Genomic DNA, 24,640 nt, shown 5'->3' on the forward strand with positions numbered 1-24,640 from the left:
ACAAACCAACCAGTTAATGAAGCATGGTCTGCACGAAGGAGTAAGTCTGTACACATCAATAGGCATATGCTCTGGATGGCAAAAACATATGGAACGTATCACATTCCAAACAACCAAAGAGCTCCAAGGAATAATTAATGACATTCATAAATGAGGACAAAAATAAGCCCATATTCACATCTTCAAATTATCAAATCTAGAACAAATCTTCCTCTTTCCTAATTGGTTTTTCTTATAACAAATTTCTGACACGGAAGAGAACATTTGTTTCATATTTTATTGAATTTCATTTATATTAAATTAAAAATATATTTCTGACAGATTCATGTAACAAAAAGGCAGAACAGTTTTCAAATTGTTCAGCTGGGATGATCAGTACGGAATGAGGCGAAGCAGGTCGCGTTCTACAATTGCCTTATACAGGTACAATTCTTTCCCAAGAGCCAACAGAGGATCCTTGAGAACTAACTGAAAAGCTTAATTACAGAAATTTAAAATACTGTTTGTCCCTCATTCTCAAATAACAACAGAAATTGGGGGAAAGAAAGTAGAATGGGATGAAGGGTTGGCAGAGAAGAAAGAATAAGGGAAATTATACTAAAAATATACCTAACATTAAAAAAGTTAGTATGTGTTAAGTGCATAATCCTTCATAGATAAAATAGAAAAAAAATCAAAATAACATTACACCACACACAATTGGCATATCCTATTGTGTAAGCGAGTGCAGAGGTTGAACACGTCACAATAGTGCTGAACACAGAATCACAAGTAATGTCAAATGATAACTTCCAACCAAAAGGAAACAATCACAAGCCAATTACTTATATACAAATCAATCCTAAAGACATTATGTCCCAAATAAAGATGTCCACAAAAGAAAATCAAAGTAACATTACCCTTATTTACAAATGCAACTAGCCATGTCTTTAACAAGCTATAAAAATACTATTCACATTTTCAAACATACAGTAGTATTTTTTGTTTGTTTATTTCAAAAAGGCAGCTAACTTTGAACACTGGGATTTAAATGAAACATTGATGGCTTTCCAGCTAGGTATTTTTGCACCCCTGCCCTTTGAAGATACTTCACGAGAGAGGGCTTGTTTTCTGTTCACAAGTTAAGAACATAAGGAAATGAATACAAATGTATATAATACCTTAAGCCTCTGCCTTTTCGGTAAAATGTCTCCCTTTATCACCTGAACTGATCTTAGTCAACTACTTGGATGCATGTATGAGATGAGTGCTTGAGGGAAGATTTAACATGACTTTGTTTTTTGTGCTCTGAATTGTCTTGCAGACTGTTCTCATTTTCATTTGATCTTGCTATAATGTTGCCTAAGAAAGAGATGAACAACTAGTCATACCATGTAAAGATGCAGTTTCGACATGCAGCAATGCAAGTCCCTGGTGCTCACAACAGGAGATGTAGACACACCAGCCAGTGAGGTGTGCATTCAAAGTTAGCTGCCCTCACACAGCTGCTCAGTTTTATAATCGACCCATTTAACAGCAGTACCAATTTATGCTACATTTTTCAAAGTACCTTACTTTAAAAGAAAGCTTACATATCTACATTTAGAAAATAACGTCCATACTTGATTACTGGAGTAATCCCAAAAGGGTTCTTGGAGCGCTATGGTGTAGTCCCCTCACTCCCCCCACCCACCTCCCAGCCCCTGAGAGATCCAGAAATATACAGGAAAATGACTCTCACATTAGGGAAAAGGTACAACCCCCATTAACTGAAGAATATGGAAATGATACTTGAGAACCAGGTTATGTCAATATATAGGAAGTATGATTTGATTTTTTTCCAAAGAGCTGCAGGCTGAGGGAAACATCTATACATTAGGGATAAAAATAGCAGTAAAGGCAAAGTGGTTTGGACAAGTTAGACTATTGCCTACAGGTATGAAACTTTGTTTTCTTATATTTGTATATTTGTACAAATATAACCTCATGATATGGGTAAAATTTGCTAGAGCATTGAAATAAAAATGTCCTTAAAAAATCAAAAATAGAGAAAAAAGTGGCAACTTATTAGATAACATGGATTTTCGTTGCAGTGAAACTGCCCTCATTATGTATTTGTCAGATAGATGAATGATCCAGTAAAGAATTACAGGTGGTTCTCAAAGCTGAAAAGCCTTTACTTTTATGATAATAAGACTCCTCATTTGTGAAAAAAAAATTACAGTGGCTGTAAAATATTTGCGATTGGGAATAAAATAAATATGTAAAGTAAATAAGTTAATTTGCTGACAAACTAACTTCTGATTATATGTAAGTTTTTAATGAAAAGTTTAAATCTAACACCTACCAAGGGTATGTGCACATACGTGAGTTTCAAGATTCATCACAGGGCTGACTATACTCAAATTCCTGCAGAGAAGGATATCGTAAGAGAACTGATCTTTATGGAAAAACGTAATTTTAATATCATAAAGTATACTCTGTGCAGTAATTTATTTGAGAAGTATTTTAAACAATGTCCACATTGCTAGAATCATTTATAGAAAAGTCAGGCATTTGAGGGCAAAGGCTAAGTCAGTGTTTCACAAAGCAATGTGTGGGAACTCAGAGATCCACTATGGCTTCCGAGAGGTACGGCCTGAAGAGGGCCACTTTGAAGAGGGTGGTAGACAAGTGAAGAGATCAGAGGTGGTTGTGCCAATGGGGAAAGAAGCAAGGGTGGTATTTTTCTCTAAGGTCTAGAGAGAAATTAATTTTTCTGTGACTCCTAACAAGATAATCACTTACTTGCAAAGCTGACTGTCAAGGGGTAATTTCCAAGGGAAGCATGAGACTACTCCCAGGAAGTTGGGGCTTAGAGTGTTTTCAGCTCATAACTGAAAGAGAAGTGTATTCTTCTGCCCAAAATATCACCTGGTGGGAAAGAGGTGAGGCAGGAGTCTGCAAAGTGACACAGTCTACATTTTTGTATGTACCTCTACAAAAGCAGTGGGACTTGAACAGAGTGTCTGAAATTTCTACTGTTTTATAGAAACTTGCCTTTTAATGAAAAGAACAAAGCAGCCCATGGTGTTAAAAGCCATTTGTCCATACAAACGCAAAGGTTCCTGACCCAACGTGGTGCCCACAACAGCTTCATGCTTGTAAGTATGGAGAGAATTATTCTTGCAAAGGCATCTCTGGGATTAGAAAAATTGTATTCATTCTACCCAGAAGTATAAAAGCTGGCCCCATTGTAATATTAGTAAAATCAAGGTCTCCACTGATAACTGTTATTTTAAAATCACACCTAATCTACATCTGTATAATGTCATTCATTCTTAAGCAAATGGCAATCAGGAGACATGAGTCTGCCTTCATGTGTCTACATGGGTACAAGGCTGCCCTTCAAAGTCCATATACACAAAGAGAGGCACAGCAGACTTTTCTTGCCTTTGGCATGTACAGAAGTTAGTTTATCTGTTTTCTAATAACTAGAAGTTAATACACCTGGACTTCTCATTTGCAATATTAAAAATCATTGGTCTAAAAACCAGAGTCCAAAATAATGGAAATAACAGCAGTTTGAAATGCTTGGTTTAGCATTATTTATCAGAATACTGTTAACTAATTGCTTTTTTTGTTTGTTTTTGGAAATGGGAAGGTAACATGGAAAAAAAGGGACATTTCACAAATTAAATGTATTTTGTTTGTTTACTAAATGGCACCACTCAATCTTTGTCTCTGCATAAGGTAATAGAACATTTACATTTCCTTTACTTCATTTTGAAGACCTCTTACTTAAAGTCACGTAACATATTTGCCTGTTAAACTCTGCAAGGTGGTGTTTGCAAAACAAATTAAAAAAAATATTCTCTTTACACTCAATGCAATTAAAAATGGTAAAAGAATAAGAGAATGAGAAAAAATTTAATTGCAGTGCTTTAAAGCAAGTTTTCACAAGTGGAACCAGCTCTTTATATGCCTACTTTCAGCTAAACCTAACAAATAACAATTTTAAATGGCAAACTTATTTTTTACTATGCAAAATCCATCCTACATTTTCATATCCTGCATTTTATTTTAGTTACATAATAGTTTGTGGTTGATTTTCTAGTTTGATTTATTTAATAATATTAAAATCATTTAATATCTGATAACCTAACTAAATCTACATCTTACAGGATTATCATGGTTTTGCCCAGCTATTTACATGCTCTCATGATCACCTTTTCTATTACCTTATGAACTACATACTAGTTAAATAATCAACATTTATAGATGGATGAATAATTCAAGTTTTGAAATAAAGTTTAGTTAGCTCTAGAAAACATGTATTTACATCCTTCCCTGTTGGGCTGAAACAATTTTATTTTTCTTTTCACTTAGACACTTCAAAAAGCATGTTGATAGCCCCTTGGACTTCATCTAGCAGCAAAACCTCACAGACCTTCTACTGGTTTGTCCTCAGCATCGGGAATATGCACAATCTTCATGTCACATCCTACTTTTAGAAGGTATTAACACATACATTATAACACATAGAGCACTATCTCTTCTTTTCTGTTTCTCAATATACAAATAGTCATTTTTCCTGATCTACTAAAAGAGAATCTCATATTTTTAGTTTGTATATTTTAATAAAATTTGAGTTTGAGGGGCTCCTGGGTGGCTCAGTTGGTTAAGCGGCTGCCTTCGGCTCAGGTCATGATCCCAAGGTCCTGGGATCAAGCTCCACATCGGGCTCCTTGCTCAGCAGGGAGCCTGCTTCTCCCCTGCCTACCACTCCCCCTGCTTGGGCTTGCTCTCTCCTTCCCTCTCTGTGTGTCAAATAAATAAATAAAATCTTTAAAAAAAAAAAATTTGAGTTTGCACTGTTTTTAATTCTATTTCAAGAATATTACTTGAGAAAGAACTCTCACCCTAACCTGTACCACTAAAATTTGGAAAACCAAATCTTAGTAGTCCAAGAACCTCTTTATGGTGCTGGATGCTTTGTGGTTCTGGGTCTACTCTGATTTAGAGAACATCTTTCTCATCTAAGAACTAAAGAATGGTTCTTTAAAGAACCATTTAGTTATACAGTTTTTCTTTATCTGGGATCTTTAGATGGGATTCCCCAAGATAGGCCACAAAATTTGGTGACTTAAAAAATATAGTCTGTGTAACTTTACTACTAATTTTCCTCAAATTTACTTAATTGGTTCTGCATGTTTGCATTGATACAACTAGCCTCTGGGATTTGATATTCTGATGCACTTTGCAGCCTTCGATTGGCATTTTAAAATTTCACTCTACTGGGTTGAATAAGTTATTTTTTGGAACAGACAAAATGATTTTTTTCTTCCTTTTGTACACTTTGAAATATATTTTTCCGGGGGACAAAAATAAGAGAGAAATCCTAAAACAATTGAAATAAAAAATGTACTATAGAAATCATTCAAAAGGAACAATAAAGTAGTTTTTGTGAAGCATTTTAGGTTTTTTTGGATTATACTTGCATCTATCTCTAGTTGTTAGTGGTAGATTACCTGATGTGTAAGGGTTTTGTGTTCTTAGAATGAAGGAAACTACATTCATTGAATACATTCTATTACCTTAACAGTAAAAAAATTATTTTTCTTCCCTTCTCAAAATAAGTGATTCTGTTTTCCATATCCCAGAAGAAACCATATGAATATTATAAATCAGAAGGAAAAAAATCAAGTTCTACTATCCAACAAGGGTGCTGTAAGTGGTAAGTTGGTATAGATTTATCTAGAAAGGGAGGCTTATATCCAAATTCTCATAAGAACTTATGTGAGGTCCCCTTTCTCTGGAGACTCCTCTGAATGGGTGGGAGAGTTTGAAGCTGTTGTGCTGTAGCCCGTAAGTCATTCTGTGTCTTCAACCCAGAAAAGTTCATGATTGAACCTCACTAGAAGGGGTCTTACAAACCTCTCCCTTGCTCTACTTCACATTTTTAGCTTACCTCATTTCTCATAACTTAGTAAGAAACCAGTCCTGATACCTCCAAGGTTCTTGGCCAAAGACCAACACCCGCTGTTGACTTAATGGTCAAATTAGAATCTAGATAGGCTAATTAGCCAGTGAGGCAATATCCTTCTACCAGTTCATGTTTGGATGATAACACTGAAACTATCCTATTTGTCAACTTCAGTAATTTGTAGGTTGTTTAATTCATGTTCCAAATGAGTTCACAGGAGATCTTTTAACAAACAACAGATTTTATGATGACTGCTCACAAAACAGTCCATAAAATCTTATTCCTTGAACTTATGGGGAAATTCAAATGTCATTCCAAATAAATTGACTTAAAATCATTAAGTTAGGGGTAATATTACATTTATGTTGATGTTCTCCACTTACACAGTGCTCTTAGTAGACTAAATATCAGTTGAAAAAACAAGGGAATTGAATGGATGGATTGATTTACTTTTTCAAAATAGGCAGAAACCTAGATCTCTTTGCATTTTTTTTTTCTCCTTGTAAACCCTCTGCTTTACCAACAGAGATTTTTAGTTTCATTGCTTTCTTTTTTGGCAATAGACTTGAATTTGATGCCAAAATTTTAGCATTTGAAAAAAAAAATTTAATTCAAATGACTGTCCAAGCAGATTTTCCTAGAAAAGAGAGACTACCTGATTTTCTTGTTCCAGGAGACTCATTCCTACCATTTGTTCCCATTGCTCATCTTAGTAGTGTTCTTTTAAAATGATACATAAAAAGATGGTTCTAGAACTAGGATGATGTGTATGAAGAAAGTGTTATTATACAAAGTATCAAAAGATTAGTATGTTCGATATTAAAATAATTACATGAGAAATTTTTCACGTTTATTTACAACTTTTGACCCAAGAACCTACCTATAAACTGCGAACACTTGTGTATTTTTTTATTATACCAATTTATGTGCAAAGAGTTACCTTCTACTTAATATAAATAGAGTCTCATACTAGAAATTCCATGGAATCAAGCCAATCCTTACTTGCATTCCTTCATGTGGAGTATATAAACTGGATAACTCTCCTTGCAGAGCAAATGTGATATCACTTGTAGATAATGTGCTGGCCCTCTCACCATAATCTCTGGATACTGTTCCAAAGTCCTAATTTGCTTGGTTCGGCATTTCCACAGTCTTTCCTTATCTTAGCTCTTTTAAAAAATGTACTTAAATTAGTTATTTTGCTGGTTGCTTCCATATTGCTTCATTCAAAATCCAAAATGGAGTTCAGAAAGGGAACAAATAAAATTATAGCTTAAGTAAGTGCAAACTACATTTTTGAGTATCTGCCAGGTAGACATACCCAATCCAGTGTCTCTTCCAGTTCAATGGATTCCCCATTGGACCACCCCTGAAAGTGTCAGTAGTTTTCATGAACCACACAGAACTGTCTCTTAGTTTCCCTTTTACTCTTTACGTTACCAACTGCCTATCAAGTACTGTCATTTATGGAGAAGAAAATGTTGAAGAATGTAAAGGACATGGGGGTACATAGTCAAAAGTGTAAAACATGACAAATTTGATGTTACACTTGACTAATATCTTGGCCTCCCCTTCTAATTTTAAAGGCTCTATATTTAAAATAATGGTCATTTCACCATATTAAAATATTTTTTTACAATTCTGTCAATTTATAGCAACACTTAAGAAACTGATGTAAAAATATTTGCAATCAGAAATTAAAGTCAGAATATGTGGGGAAAAAAGTAATATAAAGGGAAAGAGCAAAGCAAAATGAAACAAAATGAAAAGACCAAGAAAAAAAAAGAATCCCTCCAAACATAATTACTAGTTATAACTTTGAGAGAGATTAAGAAATTATGAAAGCTGAGTTGGCTGCCCTTGCTTGTTAGGATAGAAACTGTTGGAAAAAGAAACTGGATTTTCAATCTCAGTTACTATCGTATGTTACAGAAAAGGTGATCCTTCTGTTCTAATGGAAACTTTATTCCGATTTCCAAGGGTACTGAGAATGTACACGTCAGTTCCTACAGATAGGAACAGATAGCATGGGTCTTTCAGGCATCTGCATTAAAAAAAAAAAAAATTGAAAAAAAGAAAAAAAGAGAAAACATTGAGAACTAGCTTGACAGCAGGCCGTATTGCCTTGTGTTTGCTGGTCCTTCTCTAGCTGTTCCAATCTCCTGACCAACCCGTGCAGAGAAATGAAGAAACAGTGTGGTTCCTCCTGTCTTTCTCTTTCAGTTCTTCCTCCTCCTGTTCAAGTTAGATAAGCACATGACTATCATTGCATCTCTGTATCTTCCACTGGGAAGTGTCAAAACTACTGGCCTTGGGAATAGAAGGAAGACCGTAAGAGAAAGAGAGGCGGCCGGGAAATTGGAGCGGGCGTGTCTCTATCTTAAAGCCACTGCTGAGCTTACACCACAGTATTTCGGTGTCTGTAGGGTGGAGGAGGCAGCACCGTGCCTGGCTTCAGCGAGAACTCAGAGAGGTATTCCGGATTCTCTGCCACAATAGGCCGGATCCGTCCATTTTGTTTATAAAAATATTTTGTGCTGTACTCCTGCAGGTAGTCTGGGTGCTGAAGGGTGCTCCGAGGTGGCAGGCTGTGGTTCCAGTAGTCAGGGTTGTCGAATGCTTTCTTGGCCTTCTCCGGCACAGGCAGTACATTGTTCTTCAGGTACTCGGCACTCCCCAGCGCGTTGGCAAAGGTGTTGAGGTACAGTGGCTCATTCACATACTCATCCTCTGCCTTGGGTGGGCCATTGGAAGCGTTGTGATATTCGGGATTATCCAAAGCTTGAAGGTCTCCATTTTTCCTCCGAGAAACAAAAGGGTTTTCCTCCACGGGGTTCAGGTATTCTGATGGAACACAAAAGTATCAGTTAATATCGACTTTCCAGAAAATGTTGATCAGACAAAGGTTATACAGGATGGCTAGCTTCTCTTTCCAGAACAATAAAGCCATGGATTTGTTTTTGTGAATTTTCACAAAAACTATGTTGTTGATTACTTTTGTCATATGAAAAAAGAGTAGGTGGGCCAAAACTCTTAATGACTAAACAAGGCAAACTCAGGCCGGAAGCAGAGTTCCTGTCCCCTAGATTGTTCCTTTTTCCTTCTAATTCCATTTGTTTCTCCTACATAGGAGGCCACTTGTTTAAAGGCTTCTGTTTTCTAAAAGTCAGTATTTTTTGTTGTTGGAAAATATGACAACGGGGTTGAAAATACGGGGTTAAATAGCTTTTAAATGTGGAGAAATTAGAATTTCTAAAAGGGTACTGGAAAATCAAAATGTCTACAGCTTAACTCCATGCCAAGACGAATGGATGAAGTGAAGGAATGGCGTTTTTTAGTCTGTGTGTTTTTTGCTGTGATGTCCATATAGTAAAATGGATTTGATTATACAATGTTTTCCAGAAAGCTTCACACATTAGAAAGAAAACATCCAAAGAGAAGACTCAACTAATAAAATCTGCTAGACATCTAACATGTCGCTAAATTGACTTGTGTGACAATACATATGCCTAAGAATAAAGTGTAATTAGAACATTTCCTTCCACTGGCTAACCATAATCACGAAATAGAAACTAGTTTGATCATATGAAATAACTCTTTTGTAGGTTGAAACCAGTCATAATAGTGGCTATTTTGCATGATTTGATCTAATAAATTACTATAGAATATTGACCGGGGAATTTTTTTAAGAGGTGTTAATCAATGCTGCTCTTCTTAAATTTAATTCCTCCTCTATGTCTATATGTCTATAGACTACATACAGACCTATATTCACACATACAGTAGACCTCTTTTAATGTATACACAGATACAGCACTTTAGCTATTCCTATTTTGGTGTTGGGGCAGGGAAAAGGTACAATTGTTTGTTGAGATGCCACCATTCTGAAACAAACTTCCTATCCTCTATACTTAGCCTGACAAGTAGAGAAAAATAATCTCATCAAATCAGGATGATTTGTCCCTTGATATAGGCCTGCTTGATATACTTAAGTATTTAGCATCATGTGCAAGTTAAAGGATAGTAATGACTATCCCACCATCATATATAGGAATGACAGGAGCTTACAACATCCTCACAACAATCCTGTGAGAAAGGAAGTGAAGCTGTATTTTTTTTCAGCCTTATAAACAGAAAACCAAGATTAAATGATGTATGAGGGATACAACTAGTATTGAACTAGAACTCAGATCTAAAACTCCTACTGAGCAGTCTTCTTGTTCTACTGTACTATTTTCATTATTGTCCCTAAAGGAGTAGGGAGAACTTTTCACTTCATAACATGTTGGAATTTGAATGGTTTTCAAAGTGACAGTCATTTTAAGAAAAATGTATGAAAAAAAAAAAAAGCTTTTAAGGGAGGCAGAATTTGATTTTCCTTACCAGGTTCCTGAAACTTCTTAACTGAAAGTGTAGGAATGTCTATACTAAAATTCTCTACTCTCCAAGAAGTAGGCTGGAGTACAATAATCTTCTGTAGAAACTTACATTCAGGGACAAAATCAAGGGATGCTCTACAGTAGGTCTACATAGGCTGGCTTGTGTTTTCTCTTAGAAGATTCATGTTACCTTTTCGCAATGCAAACTACTTATCGATTTCCTGATGCAAACTTGCAGCCTTGCAGTTGTAAATGGAGAAACAACTCTATGGTTGAGCTGAGACTCTTCCCAGAGAGTATTGCACTTTCAGGGGGGTATCTGCCAAATCTTCTCGAAACCTACATTTGTGTCACTACTGGGCTACTATCCAATTCTTCCAATGCATCTAATTCTTCAGTACAGTAATACCTTTCTATACCTCTAGATAGATACACTTTAATAGGTTATTTACAATATGTACTTAGGGATCCCTTAGTTGCATTTTATAAAATTAAATATAACCATATATTCAAGGACATAGTGGGCCTTCATATGGAGTCTTAAAAAAGTTTACTTGACCCTGAAGACTCTGAGACACAATAATCAGTTTTTAATAACAATCATCCATCTTCTCCTTTCTGTGATGCTGTTAACGTGGAAGGAAAGTGGCTTTTTCAAAATTGAAATGTCATTTGATTTGGATGTCTAACATTTCTACTACTAACTTCGTAAAGTCATCGCTGAGCTTTGTAGAACCACAAACTGAATATTTTCAAGACATGATGGTACACCTTGAAGTAAATGCAGCGTCAGAACTTTAATTTTTAAATGTGTCATATAAGGAATAATAATCTCCTGTAATGAACAAGATCATCCCAGTGATGCCAAATTTTAAAGAACTGACCAAATCTTTTATTGGTGCCATCAAAATACCAGTCTTTATGATCTCCACAATAAGTTCAATGAAGCCATGGTTCCAAAATCTTGTGATGTGCCACCTCACTCAAATATTCAATAAAGATGGTCCAATAAAGATAAGTTTAGATCAGTGCTTCTCAGGCTTGACTGGGCATACAAGTCACATAGGGATCTCGTTAAAATGCAGATTCCTATTCAGGTGGTGCCTGAGGTTCGGATTTCTAAAAAGCCCCCGGATGGTGTAAATGGTGTGGGTTTGGACAATATGCTATATGAGCAGCAGCCTAGGCCTTCTCTGGGTCACAGATGTTACGTAGTCCAGCGGTTTGGCAATTTCCCTGCTGCACGATATTGCTCATTTTGATAGGGAAGTGAAATGCCGAATGACAGTCATTTCTGCACATTCTGTTTGTACCTTGTTTAGGTTTATCTCGCATCGGGGTCATGTAACCTTCTTCGTCCAGCTCTCCTCGTGGGCTCCGTTCCGGGGCAAACACGGTGGGGTCAGCGCTGTACCTCTGGGTACTGCTCTCCTCCTGGACGTGGGGTGCTACTGGCTTGCGGAGGGTGCCGTTACAACAGGAGTCATCAAAAATCTCGGCTGTAGCCCCCTGAGCAACGGGAGCTTCTGGGATCGTGCTGGTCGTGGCTCTGTAGGGCACAGGCACTCCTTGCTCTGTAGTTAGACCCCCATCTCGGTACACAAACTGGTTCTGTCAACAGAGACACATTTAGACGGAAGTTATTATTAGGAATAGCCTTAAAAAAATAACCCAAAGGATGTGCAAACTTGTCTTTCAGACAAAAGTCAGAGTTTCTTAATTGAGTTTTCCCCCTGAATGGCTGACAAGTTTGAGTTACAACCCCCTAAAATTCCAATTTTTCTTACAAAGTGATCCTGGGGAAAGAATTTGGAAATACCTATTTAAATTTTACTGACCACCTAACATATGACCTAATACAAAATATTTCATGTCATTTTCCCACAGTCGCCTATTTTTGATATACAATTCAAATTTCATGACAAATGGAAATGTTATTAACTGTAGACAGTCGACATTAAGAACAGAAGCACAGTAATGCCATTTGGTTGGTGATATTTCCTTACTGCCTTCTCTTCTGTGGTCACTATGACTTTGAGTCTCCAAGTACCTAACTAGGGAATCATTACTGAGACTCTGACTTTTTAGCACACAACCTATAATCATGGAAATAATGATAACCTCCTCAACCAGAAGCATAATTTATGAGTCCAGGTAAATCCTTCAGATAAAAATCAAAAGCTACTGTTGGTGCATGGCATCTCAGTTTTGGATTATCTACTGAAGTAAACATATCCACAAAGCCAGCTATACAATCTACAGCAAAGCCTTAACTCACTGTTGGCAAAAGCAAAATGAGGAAACTATGGGGAGACAAGAGAGAAGAAACATGATAAGCAAAGGCCAAAAATACGAAAAGATGAAGGTTGATCATGAAATACTTACTCCTGACATGGGGGTGTAGGCAGGAGGTGGGCTGTGTCCAATTTCACTCTAATAGGAAAGAAAAATGGAATGATGGATATAATAAGAGGTAATATGAATGAAAAGGAAAAAAAAAAAAAAAAAAGAAAAGAAAAGCCACATGAATTGTATGAACCAAAGGGGAAAACATGCACAACAGTGAAGTTTGCTAAATGGTAAAATTTTATGCCCTCTGACTACAAATAAGTTTATTTTTGTGTTTTGAGAATATTAAATATTGTATTAAATATTTTAATTCAATCCCTGAAAAGAAAAATTACGTAGAAAAAGTAAAATTTTAAATGGATTAAAAATGAAGTTGACAATGACTATTTTTCTCATTAACCCTGGGAGAAAGATAAAAATGGTAAATAATTAACCATAGTTTTAAATAAAGAACCATTTCCTTCCTTACAGGTTGTATGGCTGAAATGGCCATATACCACAGCATTGGTTCTCTCGTGTAAAAAGAAACTTATCTAGAAGGAGATAGAAGTGAATTTCAATTTTCCTTGAATAATTTTTACTACCAGGTTACATTTATTTTTCACTATTTCAGCAAAGGGTCAATTTCTTAGCCTTTCCTTTTAAAAAATACATACTATTTTCTCCTCAGTCTGATTTTTTGTAAGTTAAGAAACAGAAGAAAATCTTGGAAAATTAATTCCATTCCTGGAAATATGCTTTGCATATATTACTTTCATGTATTCAGAATCAGTTAAAATTAGATTTCAGTTAAAAAAAAGGCATCCGTATTCTTATAGCTTAATACTCCATCCTATGAGCTAAATAAAAGTGGATATAAAAATACGATAAAATATTAAGGACAATACTCTTAGAGTAAGTAGAGGGGGTTATATGAGTATCAATACCATTTCTTAATAATATATGTATTTTAAATGTATTTCTTGAGAACTTACTATCTATGTGCCAGACACTTTTCTGGACACTGGAGATAATGAATAATGCAGATAAAAACAGTTGATTTTATGAAGCTTGCATTCTCTGCACACATGTATGAAACTTGGCTAAGTATTATTCCAGGCCAGTGTTTTTACAATTTAGAGATTCATAAAACAAACTCTAAGAAGAATATGGTTCCATGGATATTAACTGTTTAATGTAAATTAATAGCAACCAGATAACACAATTTCCCATAATTAACTTAGTCTCCTGGGACTAATAACCCTGGGGCCAAGTTCTGAACTCCTACATTAGGTTTACATTTTAACTTTCCTCAAAACTGAGTCATCTACATGATGGGATAGAAACTATTGATCTCTTTCCTTCTCTAATAACTAAGAACGTCTTGAAGATCATGACATGGAAAATTAGAGATACATTTAATATGCTAAGCATAGAAGGTAGTATTGTCCAGTAGACACATTGTTTTATGATTTGTTAGATCTTTGAGCTCCAGGCCCAGTTACAAATGATGTCGTCAATTGTGAAACATCTCAGATCATCATTTTTATTCTTGGCCTCTCACTCTTTATATCTTAGTGAAGACAAAGTAAGAAGGCGTATATAAATGAACTTTGTAAGCTCTGCACACTATAAAAATGTAAAGGATATATAAAATTTAAATATTCACATTTGCTAAATCAAATTATTAAAGTCAAGCAATCAAAATGCCAAAGCTACTCATCAAAGAGGCATTGAAAAATGCTTCCCTCTTCTCCACATCACCTTCAGCATAGGTATATTTTATTATTTTTTAGAAAGATATGAAATTAAATACATTTTTTTCATAAAATCTGAGGGGAATTTGCTGTATAGTCCAGTGAGATGTAAAATAGAGGGATGGTATGGGAAATATGACAAGTGCCTGGTGGAACTTGATCATATTATAAACCTTGGCCTTACCCTATCATTAAACCCTGATTATCGAGCAAGCATTTCACAAATATTTATTAAACCTCTCCAATGAAAGCACAGGAACTGTGAGATGTTGGAGATACCATGAGACACTAGGAGAGACGGGACCACTGGCCTTTTGCAATTTACACTGAACGATCAAATATTACCTGAGATTATTAGAAGAAAAAGCAAGAGTAAGATGAAGCTGCGGTGAATTTATTTGAATTCTATGATTACATATTAGAAGACAAGTATTCCAAAATATTAGTAATTACTGCTGTTCCTTTGACCTCTTACTTTACAACAGTTGCCGTACTGGGTCATGTTTGACTAGATTCACAGCTCAGGGAACAGCACGGATGGCTATGCTCTACATTTTATATTTTATAAAACTTGAGGGAGAAGTGATCAAAGGAATAACTCGCAAGTCATTCTTCATCAGGAAATACTTTATTGTATATATTCATTATCTGGGCTAGACTGCCTTCAATTATAAAAACGTTGTGTTAAAAATAACTAGACCTCTTGAAGAGAGGCCATGCCATATTAGAATGCAGGCGCTCTCCCTGTTTTGACAAGTCTTTCCATCAGCAACCTGCCAAATCTGGATCTGGACATACTGCCAGATACCATCACAGTAATAGGAGTGTCTTCATGTTTTTCCTAGTTTTCTGCATTAAAATGGAAAAAAAAATGCTAAGCAAAGTCCCTTTAGAATTCATTGTTTTTGGGGTTACTGGCTGCTTTTTATTTTTTTGTTTCCTTTTTTTTTTTATTTGCTTTTTTTTTTTTCTGTTTTCCATGATAAAAAGTACCTCATTCATTTCCCCCTGGAAGGGCAATGTAGCTACAAGGGAACATCTGTGAGGCCAATTAGCCGGGCTGGAAATGTGATATAATTGTTGTTTAAATATATTTAAATTACATGTTAATCACTATGTCATAATTTATAGGCTTTGAAAATAACTTTTTGTACTTGAGAGCCAAGCCAGATTTTACTTGTTTTTGCTGTTTTTAGTTTGTAACAAGCTCTTCTCATTCCCCGCCCTGCTCCCTCCCCGCCGCCCCAATTTCCCACACTTGAAGAGCTGAACTTTTAATATCAGAAAGAATGACAGCTGCAAGTAAATTGGTTGAGTAAAAATTAAGATCCCCACAGTCAGAACACGCTGGAGTGACCTTAAAGTTCTGAGCAGAACAAAGCAGTGCTCTCAGTTAAAAGGCTTTTGTTTTTTTCATTGTGCCATTTTCTGCTGTCCATCAAAGCCCAGCTTTGCGGATCTTCGGGAAGTACTGGGTGCATCTGTTCAATTAGCTGGGGAGGGGATTTATGGTCAGCAGGGCAGAGATAGAAAGAGGTGGGTTATAAACTGGCAGGTGATAGGGAATTTGTTTCTGGTGGGGGGATTTGTAAGGGTGATGGAGAGAGTCAAGTTTAATTTTGTGGCCCTTTCACTGGGACATTGTATGATTAACTTAGACTCAAATGCCAGAGGTTATAGGGAAGGCAAATATCAGCAAATATATCAAATATGGTGTTAAATGCACTTTACATACATCATGTTCCGAAATTTGCATTTCAGTTGAATGATAAAAATATGAAGCTGTCTTATTATATGCACTGTATTTCTCATATCTATTGTTTTAATTAAAACATTATATTGTTTAATATTGCTCCTGGGAAATTTTAAGTTGTTAACCAGATGGGTTTTGTCTTTTAATATTTTTTTTAATATCAGACAAATCTATGTTCTTAGGAAACAAAAATACATACTTAATGCCTAACCTCTATCTAAATTAAACATGCACTTAATGAGAGAGAGGTTTTTTATCTTCAGATAATTGTTCCTATCAATATTACCTATAGGATTAAAGTTTCTAGGGTCAAGAAATACTCTAAATCCTTTTAACTAAAACACAATGTATCTCTGTAAGATGTTACTAATCCATCTGCACTAATTTATTACCTAAACACATGTAACTATTAAGGGTTCTCAACTTTTTATCCTCCCTGGCATGTATTCTTAACACTCTGATGGGCCTTTTCACATTTTTACAGGTCAGGTAGCAGACAGATAAAATGTTTTTGGCATTACGTCCAATTCCTGATGCATGGCTATAACTTACATATTTTTTCACAACCAAGTTCAACATATCAATGTTTGAGACACCTAGATTTAGAATCTCCATTTTTCATAAAGCAGCCAGGAGAAAGCAGTGTGTCCACATACGAAAAACCAGCAAGAACCAGGAGAAACCCTATTGAATCTAGGCAGCTGGCTCACACATTCGCACGCACACACATATGTATATACAAATTACACAAAACATCTTTTGTCTATTTATGCATGTGTTTATTAATGCACTCTCCATCTACTTAGTTTGATTATGTGGAATGCTGCTTTTTGAGTCAAGAACTGCAAACTTCCAATTATAAAATAAAGTCATGAGGATGTAATGTACAGCCTGGAGAACATAGTCGATAACATTGTCTTAACCTTGTAAGGTGACAGATGGTAACTACACTTATTGTGGTGATCATTTTGCAATGTATACAAATGTTGAATCACTATATTGTACACCTGAAAATAATATATATTTTATGTCAATTATACCTCAATAAAATATGGATATTGTTATAGATATTGTAAAAAAGGCATATGTTTCTTTGATAATCAAGAAGAAAAGCGATTGGGAACCCCATGAGAAATATAAAACTACATTCCAAATTTAAGAATCAAACATAAAGCAAACTTAAATATAGGATAATTTGGACTCTTTAGTGAAGAAGAAGCAAAAAAGAATCACACTGAAAAACAATTAAAAAAATAGAAAAATAAACTTTTTTACTCTATCACACACAAAATAAATTAGTAATGATTAACAATAAATAAAAATATATAAAATTATGTAATAGTATTTTAAATACATCAACAAATAGTTAATAATAAGCCTGTGATTCAGTTGAAGGAATATTAACTTGGGCTCTCATCCTTTGTTCATTCCTTTTTCATTAACCCTAGAACATCTTATCTCTCTCATATGTCTCATTTACTCTATTACTGAAAATAATTTTTAATGAAGGGAAGCTATGAATGGTATCAGTAAATACGAATAGGAGTCAATTCAGAATTTACAAATTGTAGAGGGTGCCTTTTATAAACATTAATAACTCTACTTTCCTAACTCAGTTCTTGAAGTCCAACTAATTATAATGTCTATTCTGTTTCATAGATAAATATATGACTACTCTTAGGCAAACTGAGAAATAGGAAGTGAGACTAACATGTATCATGTACCTACCATATGTCAGAGACTATCTTAGGTTTTATTTATTCTTATAACCTTTCAAGGTATGTATCATCACTAAAAATCATGACTTGCATTTCACAGATGAGAAAACTGAGGACAAGGAAGTTAAAAGTTCCTCCCATTGGGGCGCCTGGGTGGCTCAGTTGGTTAAGCGTCTGCCTTCGGCTCAGGTCATAATCCTGGAGTCCTGGGATCGAGTCCCCCATCAGGCTCCCTGCTCAGCAGGGAGTCTGCTTCTCCCTCTGACCCTCCCTCTTCTTGTGATCTCTCGCTCTCATTCTCTCTCTCAAATAAATAAATAAAAATCTTAAAAAAAAAAGTACCTCCCGTGTACACACAGCCATTAGTGGCTATCTGAATCTATTACTCTTTATCATGCATGCCACCTGTAGATTTTGACTTTAGCATTTCTTTTCTCTCTTATCTGTACCCTCTCTCTGTCCCTGCATAGTGCCTCAACTCTTCTCTCAAATGAATTCTCACGATTTTTTTTCTTGTGAAAAATTAATTTCAAGGAGGACTTTAACTCACTATCCTTAGCTATAAAATACTAGTAATGCTTTACAGTATCACCTCTCCCAGCTTATTTGCATTTTAACTAACTACAAGGACTTGAGCTGAAAAGGAAACCATAAGTAGAATGTTAAGAGCTAATAGAGGAGATGAGGGATCGATCCATAGATAGAGAGATCCAAAGATTTTCCATGATAGCACTCTTGCTTATGGATTTATTGTTCCTACCCCAGGGCTTAGTCAATAAATTCCTCTTCCTGCTTGACTAAGGGCAAGTACACTATTTTATCGCCAAGCAACAATTCTTATACCCTTTCCAAATATCAGTAGAACAAGAGGATATTCCCCTTTAAAATACTCATGGCTAGATGAGTCCATAAAATGAAGCTGAAAATTCCTCATTTTGTACCTTTTTTTTTTTTTAATATTTTATTTATTTATTTGACAGAAAGAGACAAAGTGAGAGAAGCAACACAAGCAGGGGGAGTGGGAGAGGGAGAAGCAGGCTTCCCGCCGAGCAGGGAGCCCAATGCGGGGCTCGATCCCAGGACCCTGGGATCATGACCCGAGCCAAAGGCAGACGCTTAACAACTGAGCCACCCAGGCGCCCCTACCTTTTGGCTTTAAGTCTGCTGGTGTTACGTGAAGTCGAGGGGCGTTATTAGCACAGTCAAAAAATAAAGGGTATAAAGAAGCATGATTTTGCATTGGTACCAACATTCCTTAGCTTCATTCAAGATAATCAATAAGAATTTTGTCATCCTTCCTGAGATTAGTAATCACACAGAATTTATATCTCTTCATCCTGGTGCATATTCTATATGTCTTTTGTTGGTTGGTTGTTTGGTTTCTGGCAGTTTTCTTTTGTATGTTTATATTTCTTTTCAGTTGTTGTATTTAAACCTTTTTCATAGTTATCACCTAGCTTCTAGTTAACACATGCTGCTAGAAATCTAAAGAGGAGAACTTCTAGGAGGTTTCTTAAAGACCTCTCACTAGTTCGTTTCAGTTAGAAAAAGCATGGTCATTTTTCTTAATTTTTTTTTTTTTAAGGTTTTATTTATTTATTTGACAGAGAGAGACACAGCAAGAGAGGGAACACAAGCAGGGGGAGTGGGAGAGGGAGAAGCAGGCTTCCCGCCGAGCAGGGAGCCCGATGCGGGGCTCGATCCCAGGACCCTGGGATCATGACCTGAGCCGAAGGCAGACGCTGAACGACTGAGCCACCCAGGCGCCCCTTTCTTAATTTTTTTTAACCTATCCTTAAGAACGTTTGATTCAATTGCAGCATCTTCGTTTAAAAGTAAAAAATGAAATCATTAAGTCTTTATTATGTCCAAATTCTTGGGAAATCTAAATCTTAAAGTGAATCCTAAAATTGCCTCTCTGCTTGAGTGTTTTTTATCCCAACATCACGAAGATTATTTAATGAAGACTTCTTAGTACATGAGCGATGACTTGAGGCCAGGAAATTCTGAAGGACCTGTGGTCCTTCTACCTGTAGGGTTGTTTTCTTGAGCTTTTTGCCACTAAGCCATGTGACCTTTAACAAATTCCTTGATCTATTGGGCCCTCGGTTTATTTATCTTTGAAAAGAGAAGTCAGACTATGGAATAGGCAGTGGGAAAAATCACTTTTAACTGTCAAGTTATTTGTACGTAAAATGAATATTCTGCCTAATGACATTACTCTAGAATTTGAAATGCTAAACCTTGGCCTAGGTATAGTATGCTTCCTTTTGTATTATTAATAAAGACTTAATATCACAATTTTAGGCTTTGTGTGTGCATGTGTCAATGCATTCATACACACACTAAGAAAATTAATAGCTTGAAACAAAATAATAGGCTTATTTAACCCACTCAAAATGAACCTTTTTTTTTTTTTTTAACAGACTGTCAGATCATTTGTGGCTTGTTTTTGTTTTGTTTTTATTATTTTTCACCTGTGGATATTGTTTATCAACTAAATGAATCTTGTTCACTAAAACACTATGTGTAAGAATTCTATTTAGAAATATTTCTCTAGTGGTTGTTTGGAGTTATTTTTATCTACTTGCTAATAATAAGGCAATAGTAAAATATTGTATAGTTCAACGTCCTCCTTAGCAGTAACCCAAGCTTGGGAAATTTTATTATATATTAAAAATAGCAATAACAGTATTTAGAGCAATCTCTGTGTGAGAATGTAAAGAATATGAAGGACATAGTTGTGTCTTGAGAGATGGAAAGCAGTATGATGGGAAACAGAATTGAAAATTTTATAAATCTAGTTTTGGCATGTAGATTTTATTCAGTGTCTTCATGATAGGTGTTGACAATAAGCAAACAATTTAACATAATACAGATAAGGCTTACAGTGTTCACATCATTTCAGCATGGACCAGGTTGGAGATATCTCCAGTTACACTAGTTTATGCAAAGTGTTTACCAGATAAAAAGTGCATTTGTAACAATGGTTGATTCATCCAACCACTGCTCTTTAAGCTACCAGGTGGCACAGCTGCTGCTGTAAGTAAAAAGATTTCTCACAGTCCACCTGGAATTAGGACAGCTGGTTCAGGAGAGCTGATCTGAATAATGTACTGTGGATACTCGGGTGTAGCAACTGACAGAGCAAACAGCACATGGCTGTCCCATCAGCCCAGAGCAAACACCACTTACATTTCACAGAAACAGGATGGTATTTACAACTGATCTGAGCCCAAATGAATATTAGATTGAAGGTAGCACCCCAAGAGAAAAAAGCTCTCTCCAAGAGTTACTTGTTGACTATAGTCTAAGCAGTTGTACCATTTTCAAAAGCCCCCAAATTTGATTTTGCTGCATATAAAAAGGAAGAAGGAAATATACAAAGAATTCCTGTACCTATTTGTGAACCACTTTGGAATTTCAAAAAAAATTAAAAAATTAAAAAAAAAATGGCCAATACTTCTTAGTTTCCCATTTGCACTCTTTGCTGCCAAAGTCAACTTAAATTAGCCAGGACCATGGTCATAATCATTTCCTTTTAAATTCTAAAATGGCTGACACTTCAATTTAAAAAAAAAATATGAAGGAGGCAAAATATAAAATAGACTCGAAATAAGAGAATCTAACTTAAATCTGACATGGATTCCAAAGATCACCCAGTCACCACACACTCTATTTTCAGTTATGGTAACAGAGATGATTTCCTCAAGGTCACACAGCTAATTACTAGCAAGCCAAAATCAATAGCCCTAATTAGAAAAAATATGTTTATGGTTTATAATGGGGAGAAAAAAGATCTACTTGATGTCCTTAGAATATGTTTGCCTAAGACGGGGCAACATAGTAAAACTGTAAAGCAGGTGAGGTCTGATCTCAATGTTTCCTCACCAAGCTTGCCTTCTTAGTTTCTGGCCCAGGTTTATTTACTCCCCACTAACAGACTCCAGAGTCCACTGATTCCTGCCCTGGTTCTACTGGAAATACGACTATATCTATATTCTCCTTGCAAAGATGTACCATTCTGACGCAGTAACCACACCCTATGTTTAATTATTGATCCAAAAAAATTATTAAGAACTTATCATGTACCCCATATGAATGATTTATCACTGTATTCTAGTTATTTACTTCATTAGTATGCCTTCTTCCATAGACTATAAGCTTATTCAGAAGAGGACTTACTCTAATAGTCACCATATCCTCGATGCCTAACACAGGACAGGGACATGGACATGGTGAAATTTTCAGTAAAAGGTATATTGGATCAAAGGATGGATGGATAGATAGAACAGTATATGAAACCCAAAGAGTGGCTCTATTACTGAGAATCTCAGGGACCCCAGCTAGCCAGCCAGCAAGATATGTTTTAAAGGATATGCTTTTAGCATTCCTGGAATTATATATTATACACATCTTAGCCTATAGATACTGATGGTGAGTCTTAAATTGACATTGAACCCCAATACAGTAATCTGAATATTATCTCTCATCTAGAACACTTACTCTTCTTATCAATGATTACTCTTTCTGGAGGCATTGTTTGAAATCTTAATTCTTATGGCAAAAAAAAAAAAAAGTCTTCTTATAGTGAGTAGTTCCAAATGTAACACACATTTCCCATGTAGTTATAAAACTTCAAGATTCTATCACTAGTATGACAACAACCTCTTGAGACATCTTTGTATTTCCTAATGCTTTGGAGGTCTAGCAAACTCAGGCTTTAGCTTTATCCCTGAAGATATAAATTGTTAACTAAGAACACTAGGAAAGGCAGACTCAAGGATAAATTGCCATCAGGCAGATGGAAAATGCAGTTTTGGCTCACCAGGTCAAACAGAAATCCTGACCAGTATGCGTTTTTAAGTGGTACATACCGCTTACCTGGACTTCTACACTGGAACAAAACACAGACACCGGAAGGGAAGGACCACTTTAAATTTTTCAAAAAGCATTTTTAGGATAATTATGGTTGAATAGTATAGAAAATCAAAGTTACAAGTAAATGACACTCTAAATCAAAATTACAGAGTGGGTGTCTCACAAAGGGAAGAAGCTGCAGGAGGAGAGCCCTTGAAAAGGAAACACTGCCATTCTACCATGCTGCTGCCCTAGGTAAGTTTTCTTCAGAGCTCAGTGTCCTCCTCTATAAAAGGGGAACGATAATGTCTGTCCTGCCTGCTTGATGAGTTTTACAAGTTTGTGTTCATGTTAAGTATCTTTGAATAAAATAATGTAATATACACGTGTGACATGGTATTTTTTTCTAGTCAATTAAAGAAAATACAGCGGAATTTGTCCAAGTATCACTCACACAAGACCACATTAAATGCTGCGAATCAAATAAGCACATGTTTCTTAGCAGGATAAGAGTCATCACGCAGCTACAGATTTCTCTGTGTGCCAAGAGGCTATTTTGCAAATTTGGAATCACATATTTCATTGGAAACAACTGTCAAAAATGATTAGTGTTATTGATGTAAATAAAATAGTGGGAGATAATCGACAGGTTTCCCTTGAATGCATATTGGTTAATACACCATTCAAAGCCATTGTAAAATATTCCTTTGAAAATTAAAAATAATGGTATGTTTTTCTTGGTGCAGCAGTAAATCCAAACAAGACCCCACAGAATGCTCTTACACCACTTAGTCACAGAAAGGTGCATATTCTATGTCCAAAGATAAATTCTTTAACCCACTAAAATAAATTAACTGAGTTACCTAATAGTAGAGATTATGATAAACTGAAATAAAATCTTCATTACTTTTGTTTTCTTTAGATGATGGGGGCGAGAAAGTCAATGAAACACAGAGTATGTGTTGGACTTGATTTTCTTGAGTCACTTCTAGTGAACACTTGAACGCATCCAGACAGACTCCTAATAAGATATGTCTCAGAATTCATGCTGAGGCGTTGTCAACAGGCCAAGGAGAAGTCCTCAGTGCTGAACGTGTGCTTAGGTTGATCTTTTTCTTCTCTGTGATTGTTGATCTTTTCAGGGAAAGCTAGCCCATTAAGGGAGGCACATGGTGATGCAGGAAATGTTTGAACTCTCAGACTCTGGTGGAGAGAGAATTCTTGTGTGTCACCTCTTTAATACATTAAGCATTTTATAGATTTTAAAAGCATACCTAACATCTTTAAGAAAGATACATCTCGGAAAGAAAGTAGCTAAGTTACAGAAAAGTGCTTAGATTTACAACCTGAAATAATTTGATAGATGACTTGGGAGTTGGGAAAAATAAAATAGATTGGACTCTCGCACATATTACATACCCTGGGCTTTCTCCCAAGGACTACCAAACAAACCAAAAAAGTACTAGATAGATATGAAAAGACCCTAGTATTTTTCCCCAGGTCCCTTTGTCCTTTATTACACCAGCACAATTATTATTTATCATTTCGAAAGGAAGATAATAAGCCAATGTGCAGCTATGTTTTGACAAAAGAAAGTATTAATGCTCGATCTTACAAATATAATCACAAAGGAGAGGAAGGTTGCCTTTCTTGCTGTAAATCTTAAATGGTAGGCACCCCAGGCTCTCTTAGGAAACTTTACTGTTTTTATTATTTATAAATATATCTAAGAGTTTTAGAAGCTGTTTCTAATTCACCTGCATCATCTTTTAGGATAACAACCTCTTGAAATATAATGAGCAACCAGTTCTGTTAATATCTCATCTCTCTTATTTGTTCCAAATTTACTTATCTGAGTATTAAAAAGATAGCTAGTAAAAGCTTAGATTTTGCCAAAAACA

The 24,640-nt window shown here is 35.7% G+C and overlaps 1 protein-coding gene across 4 annotated transcripts in view; it reads right to left on the minus strand.

Annotated features, from left to right (window-relative positions):
* Positions 1-269: 269 nt before the first annotated feature.
* ERBB4 (erb-b2 receptor tyrosine kinase 4) overlaps positions 270-24,640 on the minus strand; it is a 1,094,545-nt gene continuing 1,070,174 nt past the window's right edge. For 2 of the 4 annotated variants that reach the window (XM_078071280.1, XM_078071281.1), the window contains exons 26-28: positions 12,709-12,756; positions 11,637-11,934; positions 270-8,788 (exon numbers count right to left, since the gene is read on the minus strand). In XM_078071280.1, the coding sequence (XP_077927406.1) occupies positions 8,343-8,788; positions 11,637-11,934; positions 12,709-12,756 (792 nt within the window). In that variant the 3' untranslated portion in view covers positions 270-8,342. The remainder of the gene's footprint in view (positions 8,789-11,636; positions 11,935-12,708; positions 12,757-24,640) is intronic. The other 2 variants (XM_078071282.1, XM_078071283.1) reach the window with 1 other exon arrangement.

This window comes from Halichoerus grypus, chromosome 4, assembly GCF_964656455.1.
Source record: "Halichoerus grypus chromosome 4, mHalGry1.hap1.1, whole genome shotgun sequence".
In the NCBI taxonomy this organism is placed as follows: Eukaryota; Metazoa; Chordata; class Mammalia; order Carnivora; family Phocidae; genus Halichoerus; species Halichoerus grypus.